The 20016-nt window shown below is 23.4% G+C and overlaps 3 protein-coding genes across 7 annotated transcripts; 1 reads left to right on the top strand and 2 right to left on the bottom strand.

The window, feature by feature from the left end:
• Positions 1 to 135: 135 nt before the first annotated feature.
• LOC127288700 (alpha-1,3-mannosyl-glycoprotein 4-beta-N-acetylglucosaminyltransferase B) lies at positions 136 to 3655 on the bottom strand. Its single transcript, XM_051316312.1, has 10 exons — positions 3507 to 3655; positions 3319 to 3446; positions 2494 to 3153; positions 2294 to 2340; positions 1909 to 2219; positions 1657 to 1787; positions 1407 to 1514; positions 1135 to 1328; positions 809 to 1061; positions 136 to 689 (listed from the first exon to the last, which is right to left on the bottom strand). The coding sequence occupies exons 3-10, from the start codon at positions 3022 to 3024 to the stop codon at positions 663 to 665; spliced, it is 1602 nt and encodes a 533-aa protein (XP_051172269.1). The 5' UTR covers positions 3025 to 3153; positions 3319 to 3446; positions 3507 to 3655; the 3' UTR covers positions 136 to 662.
• Positions 3656 to 3929: 274 nt separating this feature from the next.
• LOC127288703 (acyl-coenzyme A thioesterase 13-like) lies at positions 3930 to 18038 on the top strand. Of its 5 annotated transcripts, XM_051316316.1 has the most exons (6): positions 3930 to 4056; positions 4890 to 4984; positions 5243 to 5427; positions 5611 to 5759; positions 13756 to 14526; positions 17892 to 18037. In XM_051316316.1, the coding sequence occupies exons 1-5, from the start codon at positions 4017 to 4019 to the stop codon at positions 14502 to 14504; spliced, it is 1218 nt and encodes a 405-aa protein (XP_051172273.1). In that variant the 5' UTR covers positions 3930 to 4016; the 3' UTR covers positions 14505 to 14526; positions 17892 to 18037. The 5 variants fall into 5 exon arrangements, with proteins under 5 accessions (XP_051172273.1, XP_051172277.1, XP_051172272.1 ...); XM_051316320.1 differs by lacking the exon at positions 13756 to 14526 and having other exon boundaries at positions 17892 to 18038; XM_051316315.1 differs by lacking the exon at positions 17892 to 18037 and having other exon boundaries at positions 13756 to 14671.
• On the bottom strand, positions 5769 to 18913 carry LOC127288698 (peroxidasin homolog). Its single transcript, XM_051316310.1, has 5 exons — positions 17890 to 18913; positions 16889 to 17409; positions 11520 to 12312; positions 11028 to 11379; positions 5769 to 8162 (listed from the first exon to the last, which is right to left on the bottom strand). The coding sequence occupies exons 1-5, from the start codon at positions 18087 to 18089 to the stop codon at positions 6105 to 6107; spliced, it is 3924 nt and encodes a 1307-aa protein (XP_051172267.1). The 5' UTR covers positions 18090 to 18913; the 3' UTR covers positions 5769 to 6104.
• Between the last annotated feature and the right edge of the window lie 1103 nt (positions 18914 to 20016).

Raw genomic sequence — 20016 nt, 5'->3', positions numbered from 1 at the left:
CACGTGCTACTTTTACATTGTGCGCATGCTTCAACTGAGGCGCGAAAATTTTTTTAATTTAAAATATAGAAATAAAAAAAATCTCAATTACTTTCATAAAATGTATATTTTTCAAAAGTAGACAGCAAATAAAAATTAAGTCTCACATACCAAATTTAATAAATACCATGTTTATCAATATAGATATAATTTTTGTGTTTATACATTGACAATTATATAATCTCACGGAATTAATGAAAATTGATTGATAAAAAATTGTCTCATAATTGAAAAACAGTGGTAAATAGACGTTAAAAATTATTGTGTATGGTTTGTACATTTGTCGTCGGCTTTTACATATATTATCTTTATCTTTATATTATATAATATAATAATAATAATAATAATAATAATAATAATAATAATAATAATAATAATTACAATAAAATTCTTTAAAACAATGTGGAGCAATAGAGTATCGTAAAATTAAAATAAATTACAGATCTATATATTTATCACATCACATCGTGGATTCCAGAGATGAAAATTTGTTTTACAACAAAAATAAAAGGCACATCAATAACATCATGAGGGTCCATCAACCATTGAGTGGATTCAAAATTGTTTTACGTATATAGAAACTTAAATTTAAAGCAATTCTTTATACAATTCTTTGTAGTGTGTCAGCTTGGATCTTCCTCGATTTCAATCTATTTATTAAATTTTAATTAAATTAATAATAATTAATAATTAATTAATTCATTTCTTTAAAAAGAAGAGAAAAAAAGAAATTGTAAAGAAAGTAATTATTTAAAAAAAAAAAACTTACTTCAGAAAGAATCACCCAATTTTCACTTTCACTATGAACGGTTAAACGCATTGCTGAAATTTTTCCTAAATTTCTATCAACCGAACCACTAGCAATTCCAAGAGTATTAAACTTTCCTATTATAATATATCCATCTTCTGTCACATTATTGTAATTTCTATTTAGAGTAATCATTGACTTGGGAAGAATCTCAACAGTCGTATTGTAAAATTTATCTAAAGGATGTTCAGCGTTTCCACTTCTAAATAAATATCTAAAATAAAACAATTAACGATTAAATTTTTTCTAAGATAAAAAATAAATAAATAGAAATAAAAATTAATTACTTTTTTATAAAAATAGGAGAAATAAACTTGAATTTTAAATGATCTCCAGGTTGTGGTAAAAGTCCCCAAAAAAATGTTTCGCCTTTGTAAGCTTTTTGTAATGTAAACTTTTTGTAAGGTTTTATTTGTGTTTCGACAATTGCTTCTGGATTTATATGTGAGTAGAATAGAGTTACCTTTCCAAATAGTTTATCCTGAAAAAAATTATATTTTTTAATTACTAAGAAAATTTAATCATATTTTCAATTATATATTTTTTTAATGAAAAATACCTTTAATTTCTGAACTTTGCCCTTTAAAGACGAATGAGTTCCAACATGTTGGAATAACGAAGGTTTGTGATGGATCCATAATTTGGCTTTGGCCGTTTTACAACGTTTCTGACAAATATTAAATCAAACGTTAATTGAATATTAATTAATATTAAAAATAATATTAATTTAATATTAATTTAATATTAATTTAATTATATACAATAAACTAATTAAAAACGAACGTAACTAATTATTATAAAATACTTACAACATCCATGTCAAGGCCACAGACTTTAGTCGATATTAAATGATCCAAAAGCCAATCAACAGGTTTATCATTATAAAACATAAGAAAAAACTGTACCAGCCAGGGTAATTCCGAACATTTAAATAATTTTCCTAAAAAGGGGGAAAATATTTTCTATTTTACAAAAAATTAAATTTAAAAACTGAAAAAAAATTTTTGCAATGGAAAATACTTATTAAATTAATTTTATTGAAAGTAAATTAAATTATTCACCAATGAATCCTAATTGGCAAAAATCCAACACAAACCAATTTTCCTTAGCGCTAACTTTTTGTAATGCAAATGATTTCATTGTTGAAATAAAATTTTTCTTCGCTAAAATATCATCTTCCAATTGCACATAAAATATTCCCCTTCGTTGAGCGTAGAGCATGAGAAATGCAAAATCTAAATTTTGCTTCGATCTCCAAATCACTCGCTGATGATTGTCACCGAGATTGTCACGTAATTTCGTGAAATCGGGATAATAAGCTGAAGACGGTGCTATTACGTCTATTAAACCAGCTTCATGTTCCTCGGGAAATCTAAAATTTAAAAAAAATAATTTTTTAAATAGTAATAAATAAAAATGAAAAATTATTATAAAAATATTACTCACTGGACTTCAATTTGTTTCGCGATGTAAGATACAAAATCAGCGTCAGGCTAAAAATAAATCCTAATCATTAACATTTCAAAGAATAAAATTTACTGCGAATCTAATCTAAACGAATATAAAATGAAAATTTACTATCTTTCAAAGAATGTAGCGTGAAAAAAGAAAAAATTTTTTTTTAAAAAGCCATTAAAAAAACCTACCTCAGCGACTAAAACTACAATAAGTGTATCGGCGGATTCGTCTGGAGTCATGCGATCTATCAAGTTCTTCAGGGTTGTTAACAAATAACTTTGTACCTCTCGTTTAACAGTTGGAACTCCAAGAATCATGCTTACACCAGATCGTCCTTTACTTTGTACAAATGCCGGTCTCAAACTATTTGGATCATTTAAAAAATGTGGCAAAAAATTATAAATCGATGGCAATTTAATACTCGTCATATTTGGCATTGTATTATTCATATAAAATTGAAAATCCGGTAAAATATAATTATTTTCCGTTATTAATGCCAATTGATGGCTCAATAATTGAATTTCTTCTTGACTTATAATATATTTAGAATGTAAATGTTCCAATTTTGTTTGTAATTCTGCAATATTTGTTTGTAATAACATTTCGTCTTGCATATTTGGCGATGACATGATACTTAAAATCCATGGTACTGAGATGATAAAAATAATAATAAAAAAGCGTCGTTTCGTCAGTGATAAAGGTAATACATGAGTCACCATTTTTTTTTTTTTTTTTTTTTTTAATCAACAATCCCCTACATGGTGATAGGACTCTTCTTCTAAGAAAACACCGTTTTTCGTAATTTGTGCAATTTTGAAAAATTTCTCCTCCTCTCACATGTGAATTCTCTGAAATTCATTTAGATTAGAAATAAGAACTTAAAAATTTAAAATAAAAAAGTTCAATCGAAATTATTTAAAATATAAGGAAAACACAGTAAAATAATTTAATAAAAATAGGTATTAAATATTTTATTATTATTCTCTTAATGTAATTTAAATTTAGCTACGAACCTGAGAACTAGAATAGAAGGCAAAATAATGTGCAAATAAAAATTTCATTAGATAACCTCTTAGATGATAACATCCAAAATTTTAATTAAAATGATAAATATAAATCCTGTTGCCGATAACTCTTTGCACTGAAAAATTAAATATTTTTCTTATTTGAAAAATAACTTTGAATTAAAATAAATACTTACGAAATTTAAAGAAAAACGTGACTCGTTCATCCTTTGTCGATAATAAATCACATTTAGTTTTTCTTTTTTTTTACACCAGCAATATTTTTTATCACTGTCATAAATTTTCTTTTTAATATATTTACATTATTCAAATAATCACGATTACACTATTGTCATATAAAATAAATTTTTGTTAATAAAGAAAAAGTTTTAATTTAAAAAATCGTAATTGATAATTTTTTTTTTACATAACTTAGAAAGGAAATCATTAAAAAATATTTCATACATTACGCAGCATATATGTGTCCTTTAAATCTATTTTCTTTCAATGAAATCACTTGTAAATTTTAAATTAATTTTATAATAATAAATCATTATTGTACTTTATGCAAATTACAATCTAGATTTTTTGCAATTATATGTAAAAAATTATTTTACATCACTGTTATTGGTACTTGTTAGACTTTACCCGCACAACATTTGCAAATACTATCTGTAAATAAAAAACGTGTCGTCTGCAATTGACAAATGGTCGCAAAAACTATGCGCAGTTCGTGGAAAATTGCGGGTAAATACAAATTGATAAAATTTTATTGATTTTTCCTATCTGTTAAAAAATAAATATTCTTCTTTACTATGTTAAGGAAATAAGTTAGAAAAATTGTTGACATTGCAACAAAATAGAATTTCGATATTTTCTAATCTATCAATATTGATTAAAGGATTTTTTAATCTTGAATTTCGAGTAAGAAATTTATATTGCTTCGACAAAGTTTTAATTAACATTTTAGATTAATTAGAATTATTTTAAACATAAAAACACTTATGATTGACAATTAAATACTGTCAGCTGATTGCAGGTTGTGCAACCTTATACTTAAAAATGCCGACTTACATATTAATTACGTAACGTAAACATTAAAACATAACCTCAAAGAGTTTTCACTTTTCACAACAAAGTTATTAAATAATATTAAACTATATAAATTATATTTATAATTATTCTTAATTTCCGAAATTTAACTTTGGAATATATTAATAACAGAGAAAAAGTTTGGAAATTATGTTTTCTTTGAAATAATTGCATAATTTTGTCGGTGTTATATTTATTATTTTTAGTCTTATTTAAGATTTGTTCTATTAGTGTAAATTTACAATTTAAAAAACTGTTCTTATTCATTTAACGTAAAAACTTTTGACAAAATTTGTTTGCTATTTAAAGATTTCAATTTAAAATGCATGAATTCTTAATTTCAAAATTAGCTTGAAATATTCAATACATGACTAATGATTTAATCAATGCGTGCACGCTTTAAAGAATTCAGTTTTAAAATAATATTTATTTATTTACTTGATTTAAAAAATTGAGAAATTAATAATATAATTAAAATTTCCAAAAAGAAAACACAATGGGTACTCCTCGAATTGTTGAATTTGCAAAAATATTTTTCGAAAATACAAAAAGTTCAGCTACTTTTGGAAGATGTTTAAAAAATGTGAGTATAATTACTATTTTTAGAATAATTTCTAGAATAAATATGAAATAGTTTTTCTTTATATAACACAAAAGTGCAAATAAATAATAAACGCACTTACGTAACATGACGAAAATTCAGAGCAAAATAATAAGAAAACATTTTATATTTTAGGAATATTATTTGATATTAATATTATTATTTATTTATTATATTTAAAAAATGAATTATAAAAATAGCAATCACCTTTCTTGTAATAACATTAGAATATATTTTCAGGTGAAATTAATATCTGCCGAAGGTGGAAATTGTAAAGCAGAATTTACAGTCGATGAGGAACATACAAATTTAGGAGGATCACTTCATGGTGGATTTACTTCAACATTAATTGATTGTATAACAACTTATGCTTTAGTATCACAAGGAAGTGGAAATCCCGGTGTTTCAGTAAATTTAAACGTCTCGTAAGTAAATAAAAATAATATTTCATACATTGTAAAATATTAATTTTTAAATGAATTTATTAAATTCTTGTTTTTAATATTGCAGTATAAAATATTTTACTATTATTATTTTATATTATTATTTAAAATAACAAAAATTGTAAAAATATAAAATTAAAAATGCAGTAATATTATTTTGTTAAGGTTTATGAAAGCAGCTTTTCCTGGAGATAATTTAATAATAGACGCCAGAACTATAAGGTCAGGAAAAACTCTTGCGTATCTTGAGGCTGAGCTCAAAATGAAAGAAGGAGGTGCCATCGTCGCTCGAGGTCAACATACCAAATTCATAGGTTCTTAAATTTTCTCTTTTTTTTTTAATTAAAATTAGTTTCAGGTAATTTTATTTTTAGTTTCTGAATCAATATAAAAAAAAATAATTATTAAAATAAAAACATTTACTTAATAATTGCAATAAATATTAATTGCATTAAGGAATTCTTTTTTCTCAATACAAAAAATAATAAAACTTATATTTAAAGTAAAAAATATATTTAACATGGCACAATAGAAATACAATTTAATTAAATGCTTCTGGTACAATTTAAAAGCAATTTCATAAATCGAAAAGTAGTACATTTTCTTTACAAACCTATAATTAAAAAATATTTCCTATCATAAAATCCAAACATGAAAATTTATTTATAATATTCTTCTTCAATTTCCTCGAGTAATGATTTAATTTCAACCATTTTATCCGTCATTTCATTTGTCAATTTTTTTAATAATTCATTTTTCTCATCATTTTCTGTCATTAAATGATGGATAAATTCCATTTTTTCCTCACGATTTAAATTCTCATTGAAATTAAATTTTTTCATTAAATTCTCTCTATTCGAATATCTTATCATTGTACTTCTTCTAGATCGTGAAATAATATTCTCCTGATCTTGACAATCTTCACAACATTCATTCCACATACGTAAATCTAATGATGGTATATCATCACAAGATAAAAGTGGATTTTCATCATTTGGCAAATGAAAAATATCTTTTTGTATTCTCGTTATATTATCACCATTATCACACAATATTCTTGCAAAATTTGTCAATTTTATCTGTTCAAGTTGATCATTTTTAAATGTCGTTGGATTCTCATACCAAAATCTATCACCGTCTCTCATTCTTTGAAATTGTTCAGTAAGAAGACATTTAAAAAGTGGTCCAACTTTTGCATTTGGTAATTGATCCTCCAAAATACCACCAACCCAAATATCAATATTTCCCGGATGTCCATAGAGTTCATGTAATTTTTCACGTACTCTTTCATTTGTAATTTCATTTTTCAAATCATCAAATGTTTCAACATTTGTCATATTACAATATTTTCGCCAATCATTATAACCAGGTAATGCATGATCACGTGAACGTTGAATATTCATAGCGGCAAGATCAAGAGCAACAGCGTGTGCAACTCTAAATAATTGTTCAGTTAATTCAATATTAAGATTTTGCTCTGGTAATTTTAGTTTAGCTGCTGTTGCAAACATACCACGAATTAATGGATCAACACCACCTTCCTCAACTAATCGCCATGGTGAAAAAAATGCATCTCTAAGCTCCAATGGACCCTGTGGAATTGAGGAGAAATTATCATTCAATCTTTCCAAACGTGGCTGTATTAATGAATGACCAAATCGAAGTGCAGCCGTTGCAAAAACATTCGATATCGTTGCATCTAATTTTGAATTATAACCACGATATAATGGCAAATAATCACCAAGTATTGTTGGCAACCAATTATTAAATGTAATTCGTTGCATTTCAGCGCCAACAATTTTTCTCGTTTCCTGATAAATTTTCTCACCCCTCCAATGTGGATTTATTTCAAAAAGTCTTCGTGCAATACGATTATGTTCACGCATCCAAATTGTATGCATCGCCAATAATCCCACTTGTTCATTGGCACGAAAATCACCAGTCAAAAAACAATTTATTGAACTTTCCAAAGGATCACGTCGACAATCAACAAATTGACCATTTGATGCATAAGGAAGCAATGCTTTTCTATTGGGAAATATTGCACCTTCACGCAATAATCCACGATCACTGGTGAAATCTCTTAAATCTCTTGCTACATCATCGTCGTAACCATAAACTTGCGATGCATCTAAATAACTCGTCAATTGATTTAATTGTTCTCTTGGTGTTAATTTACCCCATAAAATACTTGTTTCACCTGAACCACAAACGGCGCTTGTTCTAAAAAAATCAATACACCTTCGATTAGTAACACGAGGATCATTTTGTGGTACCTCCATGGGAAAACATGGCGGTGCATTGTCACACGATTTTTTACAATCAATACCATCCCATGTTTCACTTGAAACTGCCGGTAGTGCATGATCGAGATCATGATCTAAAAATTGTCCCCATTGCATCACCATATGTGTTATTGAATTATCCGAAGTGATATTGTGTGTTGATATCAATGATGTGGAAACTAAACGTGCCGCTGGTTTACGATGACCATTGTAGAGTTTTGTCTTGTCCCAACCAACGGGTGTGGAAAAACCATTTTCATAAATTGGCTTTAAAATTCGTCGAAAACCCGTGTAGGATGAGCCCCATGTTGGATTATCGAAATTATTACATCTACCATCAATTGTACGATAACGTTTATGAAAACATAAATTATTACAATTGTCCTTTCGTCGATGGCCAGTGCATCCAGAGAGTCTTTCAATTTCTACGATCTGGAAAATAAAGAAAAATTTAATAATTATTTCAGGGATAATAGTAACTGGGGTTTTTTTTTTGTTTATTTAAAATGGGAGTTATTTTCCGAAAATAGGTGATAAAAAGTTGACAAAAAAAAATAATTGTTGAAAAAAAATTAAACCCTATTAAATGATAAATAAATAAATGATAAATGATTTTTATTCTATTAGAAATTTTTTTAATTCGAGTGTCAAACGAATTATATTGAAAATTTACAATTTCCTTCAATTTAGAAAAGTATCAAAATTTCTATCAATTGATTTTTCAATAAAAATTCTAATTTTTATTTTCGTAAAGCTTAGATCATTTTTATATTACACTCAGAAAAATGGTATATTTGTCTCCGAGCCTACTAACTCATTTATTTGTTGCAAATATATTTCATTTCATTGAAATAAAAAATTTATTTGAGCCAAAAAAAAATTTATTTCTGACAAATAAAATTTTTATTTACGTCAAATAAATAAGTTAGTAGGCTCTGAGACAAATATACGTTTATTTAATTCAAATATATTTTATTTGGTTCAAATAAATCATTTCTCTGGGTGTAAGATTAGTTAAAATTAGAATCAATCGTGTTGAAAATTTTATTTATTTAAACAAATTAAATTTATAGATTAAAATTTTCCTGAATATTTATTTATTTATTTACAAATAGATAATAATATAAATTATTATCTATGGAAATTATTAAGATTTATTAAAATTTTAATTGATTAAAATTCTGAAAGATTAAAAACTAGAACGATTGAATTTGAAATTAATTATAATTATAAGTAAATTAAAATTTCAGGATTCTTTGTCTATTTTTATATCTAAATCCAATTTTTTCTAACCATTTTCCCCTTTTTCTCTATTTAAATTAAGAAAATTATCTAAAACACCTAAATTAACGTATTTTCTCCCTTTATTTTATTAATTTTTCAATAAATATTAAATTTTACAAAATTTGATTCAGTATTTTACTTTTTAAAATTCTTCTAAATAGAAATTTGATATCACAAAAATTCTTATATTTCGGTGTCAATTTTAAAATTTATATAAATTCAATTTATAAACGATTAAAATTTTCTTTAATATAAATTGTTACCTATACAAATCAGAATTTATTAAAATTTGAATAATTAGAGAAATTTAAAATGATTAAAATTTAAAAAATTGGGATTTAAAACGATTGAATAAATTTGAGATTGATTAAAATTATAAATGAATTAAAATTTCAGAAATTTCACTTCGTCTCTTTTTTTTACCTAAATCCTATTTTTTTAACATTTTCCCCCTTTTTCTGCATTTAGATTAAGAAAAATATCTAAAACACCTGAATTAACGTATTTTCTCCCTTTATTTTATTAATTTTCCAATAAATATTAAATTTTACAAAATTTGATTCAGTATTTTACTTTTTAAAATTCTTCTAAATAGAAATTTGATATAACAAAAATTCTTATATTTCGGTGTCAATTTTAAAATTTATATAAATTCAATTTATAAACGATTAAAATTTTCTTTAATATCAATTGTTACCTATACAAATCAGAATTTATTAAAATTTGAATCATTAGAGAAATTTAAATTGATTAAAATTTAAAAAATTGGGATTTAAAACGATTGAATAAATTTGAGATTGATTAAAATTATAAATGAATTAAAATTTCAGAAATTTCACTTCGTCTCTTTTTTTTACCTAAATCCTATTTTTTTTTTTTAACCTTTTCCCCCTTTTTCTCCATTTAGATTAAGAAAAATATCTAAAACACCTAAATTAACTTATTTTCTCCCTTTATTTTATTATTTTTTCAACAAATATTTTTTACAAATTTTGATTCAATATAAAATTTACTTTTTGAAATTCTGCTAAATAGAAATTTGATGTCATAAAAATTGTTATAATTTCGGTGTCAATTAAAATTTAGAGTAATTTCAATTTACAATATTTATTTAGATAACTAAGAAGTAGATAAGATAAGTATATAAATAAATATATTGAAATTAAAAAAAATTACCATTAAAAATCAGAACTATTTAAATGTACTTCAATTTGAATTAATTAAAATTTTATTTTACTAAAATTTTAATTGATTTCATTTTGAATATGTATTGAAAATTAAAGTTCAATTTAAAAATGTGATAAAAATGTAAAAATTTAGAATCTTAAAATTTCTACTAATAAAAATTATTTAACCGTAAAATATTAGGATTTAGGTATTAAAATTTTGAAAAAAAATTTAAAGAAATTAAAATCAATTGTAAATTTTCATAAATATTAGTTTTCATCGTTTGAATTTAAAGTTGATTAAAAATAAATTGTTATTTAGATCGTACGTTAAATGTTGATTAATTTAGATGTTCCATTTAATTTAAAAATTATTAAAATTTCAATCAATACAAGTTTGACTAGGGAAAATAAAAAAAATTATTTGAATTCTAATTTTAATTCATTTTAAATTAATTAACTAATTTAAATTATATTAAATTTTTAAACCATTACAATTTTTCTAATTTAAAAAAGTTTGAATTTTTAAATTAGAAAAATTGTAATTGTTTAAAAATTTAATATAATTTAAATTAGTTAATTAATTTAAAATGAATTAAAATTAGAATTCAAATAATTTTTTTTATTTTCCCTAGTCAAACTTGTATTGATTGAAATTTTAATAATTTTTAAATTAAATGGAACATCTAAATTAATTGAATTGAATTAACAAAAAAAAAATAAAATAAAATAAAAATGGTGAAAACTAGAAAAGTAGATGAGAAAAATAGAGAAAAAATTGTGATCCCTGAAATAATAAAAATTTGGAAATATAGAAATTTAAACAATTCAAAATAAAATTTTCTACCTGTTCGCGTGTGAGAATTTCCTCATAGATAAATTGATCAGTAACATTGGCAGTAGTTCCACTTTTCACAAGACGACGAATATTTTGCAATGTTCTCTCAAATAATTCAGCAGGTCGAGCTGCTGCTCTTCCCTCGGCGGGAGGAAATCTCGATAATCGAAAAAGATCTTTATAATGTTTCGAATCACCATTAAATAATGATTGCAAAGTATTATTAATAGCACGATCAATTTCACTTCTTGCTTCTTGAAATGCTCGCAAAACAATTGCATCACTCGTTTCTGTTTTACGAATTTGTAAAAGCGCCTGTCCAGTCGCACGTCCATGTTCATTAATCGCTGAACATTCATATCTAAATAAAATTAACGTATAATTAATTTAATTATTATTACTATTTATTATCATTATTATTTTTTTTAATTATTATTATTAGTATTATTATATAAATATTAATTATTTAATTAAAAATACAAATATAAAATTAAATAATACCTTCCAGCATCCTGAACGGTGATATTGTATAAATAAAGACTTCCACCTTTGGACAATCGAAAACGATTTCGATCAAGTGGAATATTTCTATTCGAATCGAGAGCAATTCCATCTTTTTTCCATTGAATCGTTGGTTTGGGATTACCTCGAGCTCGACAGGGAATTTCAATTGAAGCACCATTCTCCACTTCCATATCCTGTGGTTGATATGTCATTTCCGGTGGTCGAAAATCCTCCTGAAGAACTGTTAAATCGGCACTTGTCTCTGCGAGACCATCAATATTTTTTCCACGACAAATATAACGTGCCGAATCACTTTGTTTGACTGCTTCGATTTTTAATATTGATCCACTATCATCAAATTGAAAACGACCACCCGCTAAAATTAATCGTCCATTTTTCCACCATTCAACATGTGGTGATGGTTCACCCTCGACTCTACAGGTGAATGTAACATCGACACCAGCTTCAACTGTTTGTGAAATTGGAATTTCAATGAATCGAAGAAATTCAGACGCTGTTATTAGAGCTCTTGCTCTACGTGAATTTGTAAATCCCATGTCATTGTGTGCAATACATTCGTAATTTCCATTGTCATTTTCATTGGCATCGAAAATTGTCAATGTACCATCATCTTGTATTTGATAGCGTTCACCGTCAATTGCAACTTCTGTTGAGTCTCGCATCCATTTTACATCCGGTGCCGGATCACCTGAGACTTTACAGTGAAAAATAATTGTTTCACCCACACCGACTGTCGTGTCTTCTGGCTCTTTCATGATTTTTGGTTTCGCTGAAAATAATATTTAATTCAATTCTCGTGATTTTCCTCTTTTTTATGACAAAATTTAGTTATAATAAAAAAAATGTTTTTTACTAAATTAATAATTAACTACATTTGAAGATAATTTCAATTATTTTATTCATTCTTTGAAGATATTCAATTATTTTCTTCATTATTTTCAAGATATTCAATTATCTGATAGAATAAGTGAATACAATTTCAATAATTTGATAAAAAATTGATAAATTCATTTATTTAATTAATTTTATTCATTTTTTGAAAATAATTTACATATTTAATTAAATATTTAATGATACGTGAAATTTAATTCAATATTTTCCACTTTAAAAAAAATCGATTTTGTAGTCGCAATAAAAAAATATAATTATAATTACAATTATTCATTATAATTTACAAGCATAGTACAAATTATAATTTTTTTTACATAAATAATAAAAAGGTTTTTTGTTCTCAAAAAATTAAAATCACAAATTTTAATATAAAAAATTTTAAATTTAGTTTTAAATATTTTTTGAAACTTTAATTTAGATTAAGACTCATTTTTTTTTTAATTTAATATTTGAAGATAGTTTCAATTATTTTATTTAATATTTGAAAATAATTTAAATTATTTTATATTTTATTAATTATTAGGAAATATTTAATTATTTTATTGAATATTTGGAGATAATTTCAATTATATGATTATACGAACATATATTTATTAACATTTTATATTTTAAAAAAATTTCAAATTTTTTTTTGAAAAATTGAAGATAATTTTTTATTATTTTATTAAAAAATTTGAAAATAATTTCAATTATATTTATTATTCTTAAATATTCAATAATTTTATCGATTATTTGAAGTTATTCAATTATTTTATTTTTTATCTGAAGTTATTCAATTATTTTAATAATCAATATTAGAGATATTCAATTATTTGATTTAATAATTGTAGGAATTTTTAATTAATTAAATATTTGAAGACAATTTCAGTTTTCTGATTGAATAAATGAAAATATTTTCAATTATTTTATTAAAAAATATTAATAATTGAAAATAATTTTAACAATTTGATTCAGTATTTTAAGATAATTTTAATTATTAAAATTTGTCATTTAGAGATAATTTCAATTATTTCTTTTTTCATTATTTTTAAAGATATTCAATTACCTGGATAGAATAAGTCAATAAAATTTCAATTAATTAATTAGAATAACTGAATAAAATTTTAATTGCGTTATTAAAGAAATTTTTAAATTATTTGAAGATAATTTACCTATGTAATTAAATATTTAATGATATATGAAATTTAATTCAATATTTTTGAAAATAATTTCAATTTTTTAAATTCAATAATTGAAAATTTTTTCAAATATTTTATAGAAAAATTGAATAAAATTTCGATTATATTTGATTTAATATTTTATTAAACTCCTTTACCAACAGCTATCTCTGATATCAAGAATCAAATGACAGAATTCGAGAGTCAAATGGTAGATGGAAAAGAGATTGAATCTGAACAAAGTAAATTAAACTCCGATCTTAACGTTGTCATGGCATCTGTGAAAAATGAAATTTATGAAAATTCTAGACGCTTAAATTTATTAGAACCATTTGTGGATTCACAATCTAAGTCCTTAAAAAATATCAAAAAAGAAATGAAAGAGTTAAAATCGAAGATGAATTCTTTTGAAATTGATTTTAATAAGGAAAAACAAACATCACTTTGTACTTCCTTGGAAATATGTGGGATTCCTGAAAAATTAAACGAAGATGTTTATAAAATTTTTATTGATATATGTCATAATCTAGGAGTAGAAATTAATAAAAATGATATTTTGACTATTAGTCGCTTTAATAAAGCATATAGCAGAACTTCGACAGCTTTTAAATCTATTCTATTTGTGAAATTATCTCGTGCGGATTTAAAAAACGAATTAATTGAACAAAGAAAGAAATACAAATATTTTTCTACTATCGACATTGGATGGGGTTCGGAAGAAAAGTTTCCTATTTATATACACAGTGCATTTTCACCATTAAACCGCAAGATCTTTACAACTGCCTGTAGTCTAATGCGAGAGAACAAAATAAAAAGTGTATGGCGGTCAAAAGGGATAGTCCATTGTCGTCAGGAAAATGATAGTCCCATAATTCAACTCAGGAGTCTAGACGATGTTAATAAAATTAAATAGTTTAAATGTCTACGCTTATCTAGTAAGTTGATTATTGTTATAAAAAATGTTTTTCTTATATGAACTTTTTCAATTCTTCAAATTTAATGAGCGATATTTTATATTATTATGTAATCATCAATATTTTGTATTCTCTTTTTTAAGTAATATATGAGATTTCATTCTTCGCTATGTTTGTTTTATTTCTTGTATTTTACTCTCTTTTCTTTTTTTTTAAATTTTAATCTAAACACTTCTTTTATTTAATAATACGTGAAATTTAATTGAATATTTTCAAAGATAATTAAAATTTTTTTAAAGTAAATAATAGAAGATTTTCAAATATTTTATAGAAAAACTAGCAAAATTAAACGCGCGCAAACGCGCCAAATTAAGTATTTAATTGTTTGTTATAAAGAAATTAAAGATTAATATTATCAATAATAATTTAATTTATTAGAATATTATAACATATTAAATGATAATAATGAAAATTATATGTTTACAGGCCTCGGAATATACGACTTTTTCCGACTTTTTTCAAAAATACGACTTTTATCGACTTCTTTTAATAAAATGCGACATTTTTTTTTTACATTTGAAAAAAATGTATAAAAATACATTTTTTTAGTATAAAATGCAGATCTTCTTCAGATCTTCTTCAATTCAATTATTTAACAAATTTTTAACTAAAATGATTCTTCACTAAATTAATTATTTTTAATAATTTTAATGAAATACATCACAAATTCAATTTATCAAAATTATTTTTCAATTAAAATTTTTATGAAATTTAACAATTGTTTATAATTTAAAAAAAATATATCACAATAAAATTGAATTATTTTTTAAAAATTTCAATTCAAAATAAACTAAAATTCAATTATTACCCGAAATTTTAATTCAAAATCAATTAAAAATCCAATAATTATCAAAAATTTTCAATTTAAAATTTAATTATTTACCAAGTTTTCAATTTAAAATGAAATAAAATTCAATTATTTTCTAAAATTTCTATTCAAAATTAATTATCCAAATTTTCAATTAAAAATGAACTTAAATTAAATTATTATCCAAAATTTCAATTAAAATTCAATTATTTCCCAAAATTTTCAATTCAAAATGAATTGAAATTCAATTATTTTCCAAATTTAATATTAAATAAAATTTCATTATTCTCAAAAATTTGAATTAAAAATTAATTGAATTTTCAATAATTTAAATTTAAAAGCATCTAAAATTTAATTATTTCTAAAATTTTCCATCGAAAATTTTTTTTTTGAAGTTTAATAATTTCAATTATAACTCTAAGGAAATTCAATTATTTTTAACTATTTTAATAATATTCTTTGAAATTTCAACTATCTGAAACCATTTTTCAATTAAAAATGATTTTCAAATTATTGTATTTTGTCCGCATTTTCTATTAAATTTTTAGTGAAATCATCTAAAATTTTAATTATAAATCACTTAAAGTTTCAATTAATTTCAAAAATCTCAATTTTAAATCTTTGAAAATTCAATTAAATTTAAAAAATGTTTTCCAAAAATTGTTTGATAAATTATTTTTATTTCTGTAAAATTTAATAATTGTTTGAAAATTAACAATATTTTTTGAAATTTAATTATTTCTAAAAATTTCAACTTTAACCCTTCGAAAAGGATTATTATTAATTAAAAATTTTTATTTAAAAATCTGTAAAATATTTTTGTTAAAATAAAAAACAAATCCACTTTTTTTGGAATATAAATCGACTAAAACGACTTTTTTGTGTCTTTAAGTTGATTCGAGGCCTGTGTTTTTATAATTAATATTTAATAGGTATTCGTTGGCGCCTGGTACCTTAAAAATTAATTTTTAAAAATAAATTTTTTTCAAATTACTATCTTGTACGAAATTTCCTGGCGCTTCTTTTTTCTCATCATAAATTTTTTGTATTTGTATACAATTTTTGAATCAATATACAACTTTAAAAAAAATTTCGTTGGTAAACGTTGTGTACTTCAGCTTCGTGAATTGAATTTTCGAATTTGGAATTTTAAAAAAATTTATTCCGAAATTTGGAAACACAATTATACAACTTTGGCAAAAATGAGAAAAAGAATTGTCAAAATTTGACACGTCATAAGATTACTATTCAAAAAAACACGTGAAATCAGAAAAGGCCAACTTCAAGTTAGGACAGAAGGACAGACCAAGCATTTTATTATTATATAATAATTGAATATAGGTAATCTATATTCGATTTAATATTTAAAGATAATATCAATTAAATGATTTAAAATTTGAGAAAAAAATCTAATAATTTTTTTTGAAAATCCATATACAAATTTTTTGATTTTCCCGGAAATATTAAATTCACCTTTTGCAAGAAAAAATGGTGAAAAAAAAAAATAATACTCACAACAATGAAAATCATCATATGACATTGCATCGAGACGTTTTCCTTTCATATCAGCGGGAGAATCACATACGGCATTTATTTCATTTGAAGGCCTTTTTTTAATATGTTCAATTAACCATATTAAATTACAGGTACATTCCAATGCTTTACTGTCTATTTGTAAACGTGAATTAGATCCAATATTATGAAATGCATCAAATTCTATTCGACGAATATCATTATTTTGAAGGGAAATTTTTTGCAACGCTGGCAAATTGTTAAATGTGCCTTTTCTTATCTCCGTTAAGTAATTGTAATGAAGATAGAGATGCTCTAATTTTGGTAAATTATCAAATACACCAGGCTCAATGTTTTCAATTTGATTTTTAAATAAATATAATATTTTCAAATTTTCTAATCCATAGAATGCATCTTTTTGTAAATATCTCAATAAATTGTCATTCAATAGTAGAGTATGGAGATTTTTTAAATTTTCAAAATTTCCCAACGCAATGTTGACTATTTCGTTGAATCTCAGATCTCTAAAAAAGAAAAATTGTATATATTATTAATTTTTAAATATACAAATAAAAAAATTTTTTATTTAAAAAAATTATCGAAAATATTGATTCGGAGAAATAGTTTTTGTTTAATTTTCCTGAAATAGAAATTCAAGGTTTGTTTAAAAAAAGAAAAAAAAATGACCCTCCGGATGTGAATAATTTCGCACGTTTTAACACTCTTCATTTCAAAGTTTGTTTAAGGCACGTTTCATAATTATAAATCTCAAGTCGCGTTTGAAGAATTCAACGAATGAATTGCTGACAGAAAAAAAAATTAAGATTCGATTTCAATTTATTATAAGGACATTGAACTAAATGAAGAGTCAATTCCCCCTTTTTATTATAATAAATTTTTTTTTTGCAATTAATAAAAAAATGTTTTATATTTTTAAAAAACGTGATTTTTAATTTCGAATTTTATTGAAGAGAAAAATAATTTTTAAATTTTCTTTTACTTACAGGACAGTAGTGCTACCTGAAACTCGAGGAATATATGTCAATTTTCGAAAAGTACATCTGACAGTTGAAAATGAACAGCTACATTCACGAGGACACAATTGGTTCGAATTATCCAAAAATCGTCTAAAATCCTGAAATAAAAATCCAGGAATTCCGCTCCATAGAATTATTATCATCAATAGGAAATATTTTCCCGTCATAGTGAAGAAAAATTAACTTTCAAACTGAAAATAAGATTTTGTATATTTCTAAATTTCTTTTTTTTTTTTTTTGAAGATTTGCAAAAGCTCACGAGTAAAAGTTTTAAACTCTCATTTTAAAATACTGATTAGCTCGATAAATCTTGGCAATAATCCCACACACTCTTTTTATTTGTGATCCTTGTTGAGATGTAATTTTTAACTGACATTGAAGAATTGTCGCGTCTATTTATTAATATTCATCAGTATTTCTCGATCGTTTGCTGGAATGAAGAGAATTTTTTTTTTTTTCTATTAAAAGATACACACGTGAATTCGCCGACTGATAAAATACAACTGAGCGGCTTGAATCTTGTTTTCGTTTTGAGACGAGAAACCTTCCCTTTCGTTGAAACTTGCTTCTATACGGCGCGGCAGCTTATAGGGAACTTAAATCTCGTATGTACATGTGTGATACCAGAAATTGTAAGAGAGTCTTCGTATACATACACTTGAAGGAATAAATAGCTTCTTGGAGGAGGGATCCAGATGTGGGATAAGTGCAGAGAAGACTACTTAAGAGACGAAGAAATTTTGATTGTACAGAAGTGTTTTGGAAGTAGCTTTTCAATTATCTTCTACATCGATAATTTTTCAATTAATAAATTTTTTTTTTATTAAAGTAATTACCAATTGCCAAAAAATTGCAGGAAAAAAAATTCTTCTTTAGAATTCAAGTAAGCTTCTAATTTAAATAAAAGTTAATTAAAATTATCTGTAAAATGTAAAAAAAAATTATTTATTAATATTGAAATAAAAATTTTGTACCATTTTTCATTTTTTTTTTAAAGTTATTTAATATCTGCAAATAATTAATAAAATAAATAAAATTATCTTGAAAATTGAACTTCAATTTTTTTAATAATTTAAATTGAAATTATATTCAAACATTAAATCAAATTATTAAAACTAAACTATTACATTGAAATATTGAATTATTTAGTAAAATAATTTTAATTACTTTAAATTGAAAATATTTTCAATTTTTCAAATTATTAAAACTTTTTAATTCTTCAATCAAGTAAAAGTAATTGAAATTAAATTAAATTTCAAATCGAATAATTGAAAACATTTTTAGTTACTCAACCAAATAATTACTTAATAAAATAATTTAAATGATATTCAAATAATTAATAGTCATTGAAATTATTTTCAAATGTGATTAAACAACTGGATTCAAAATAGGAAAAAAAAATTCAAAACCTCGAAAATTCAAGTAAATTTCAAAATCTAAATTAAGTTTTTAGTAAATTATTCTAAACTTGTAAATTAAAAAAAAAATAGAAAAAAAAGAATTTATTTATATTTCATCTAAAAATTAAAACATAAATAAATACGAAATGAATTGAAATTGTCTGTAAAATGGAAAAAATTATTCATTGAATATCAAATAAAATTTTTTGTACCATTTTCTTTAATTTTTTTTATAAATAACTTAAAGTTCCAAATTTAAAAGTTACCAATATAGAAAATAGTCTGAATTTCCTAAAAATGGAAATATTTTCTTTTTTTTTAGTTTGAAATACTTTCTCACGATCTTACATAAAATATTATCGTACTATTCCTTTTTTGGGTCTTGTAAAAAAAAAAAAATCTGACGTGATTTAAGAGAACGACCCTGAATAATTCAGTGCTGTTACATATCACATTTGCTTACTTGAAAAAGTAACATATGGTAGGAAAAATATTTTTTTAAAAAACCAAAAAAAGAATAATTTATTGGACCAACTCAAGAAAAATAATCGTCCATTTTGTTTTTTTATCCCACAAAATTGTTTACTTAAAAATTTGTGTATTTTCAAAAAAAAAAAAGAATTTTATCTTTAATAATAAATAATTTAAAATATTTAATAAATAAAAGAATTGAAATAATAATTAAAAATACATA

This window comes from Leptopilina boulardi, unplaced genomic scaffold (assembly GCF_019393585.1).
Source record: "Leptopilina boulardi isolate dan_hultmark-lab unplaced genomic scaffold, ZJU_Lbou_2.1 LbouV2_392, whole genome shotgun sequence".
NCBI lineage: Eukaryota > Metazoa > Arthropoda > Insecta > Hymenoptera > Figitidae > Leptopilina > Leptopilina boulardi.
The sequence above is the reverse complement of the archived record's forward strand: the minus strand, read 5'-3'. Positions and strand labels throughout refer to the sequence as shown.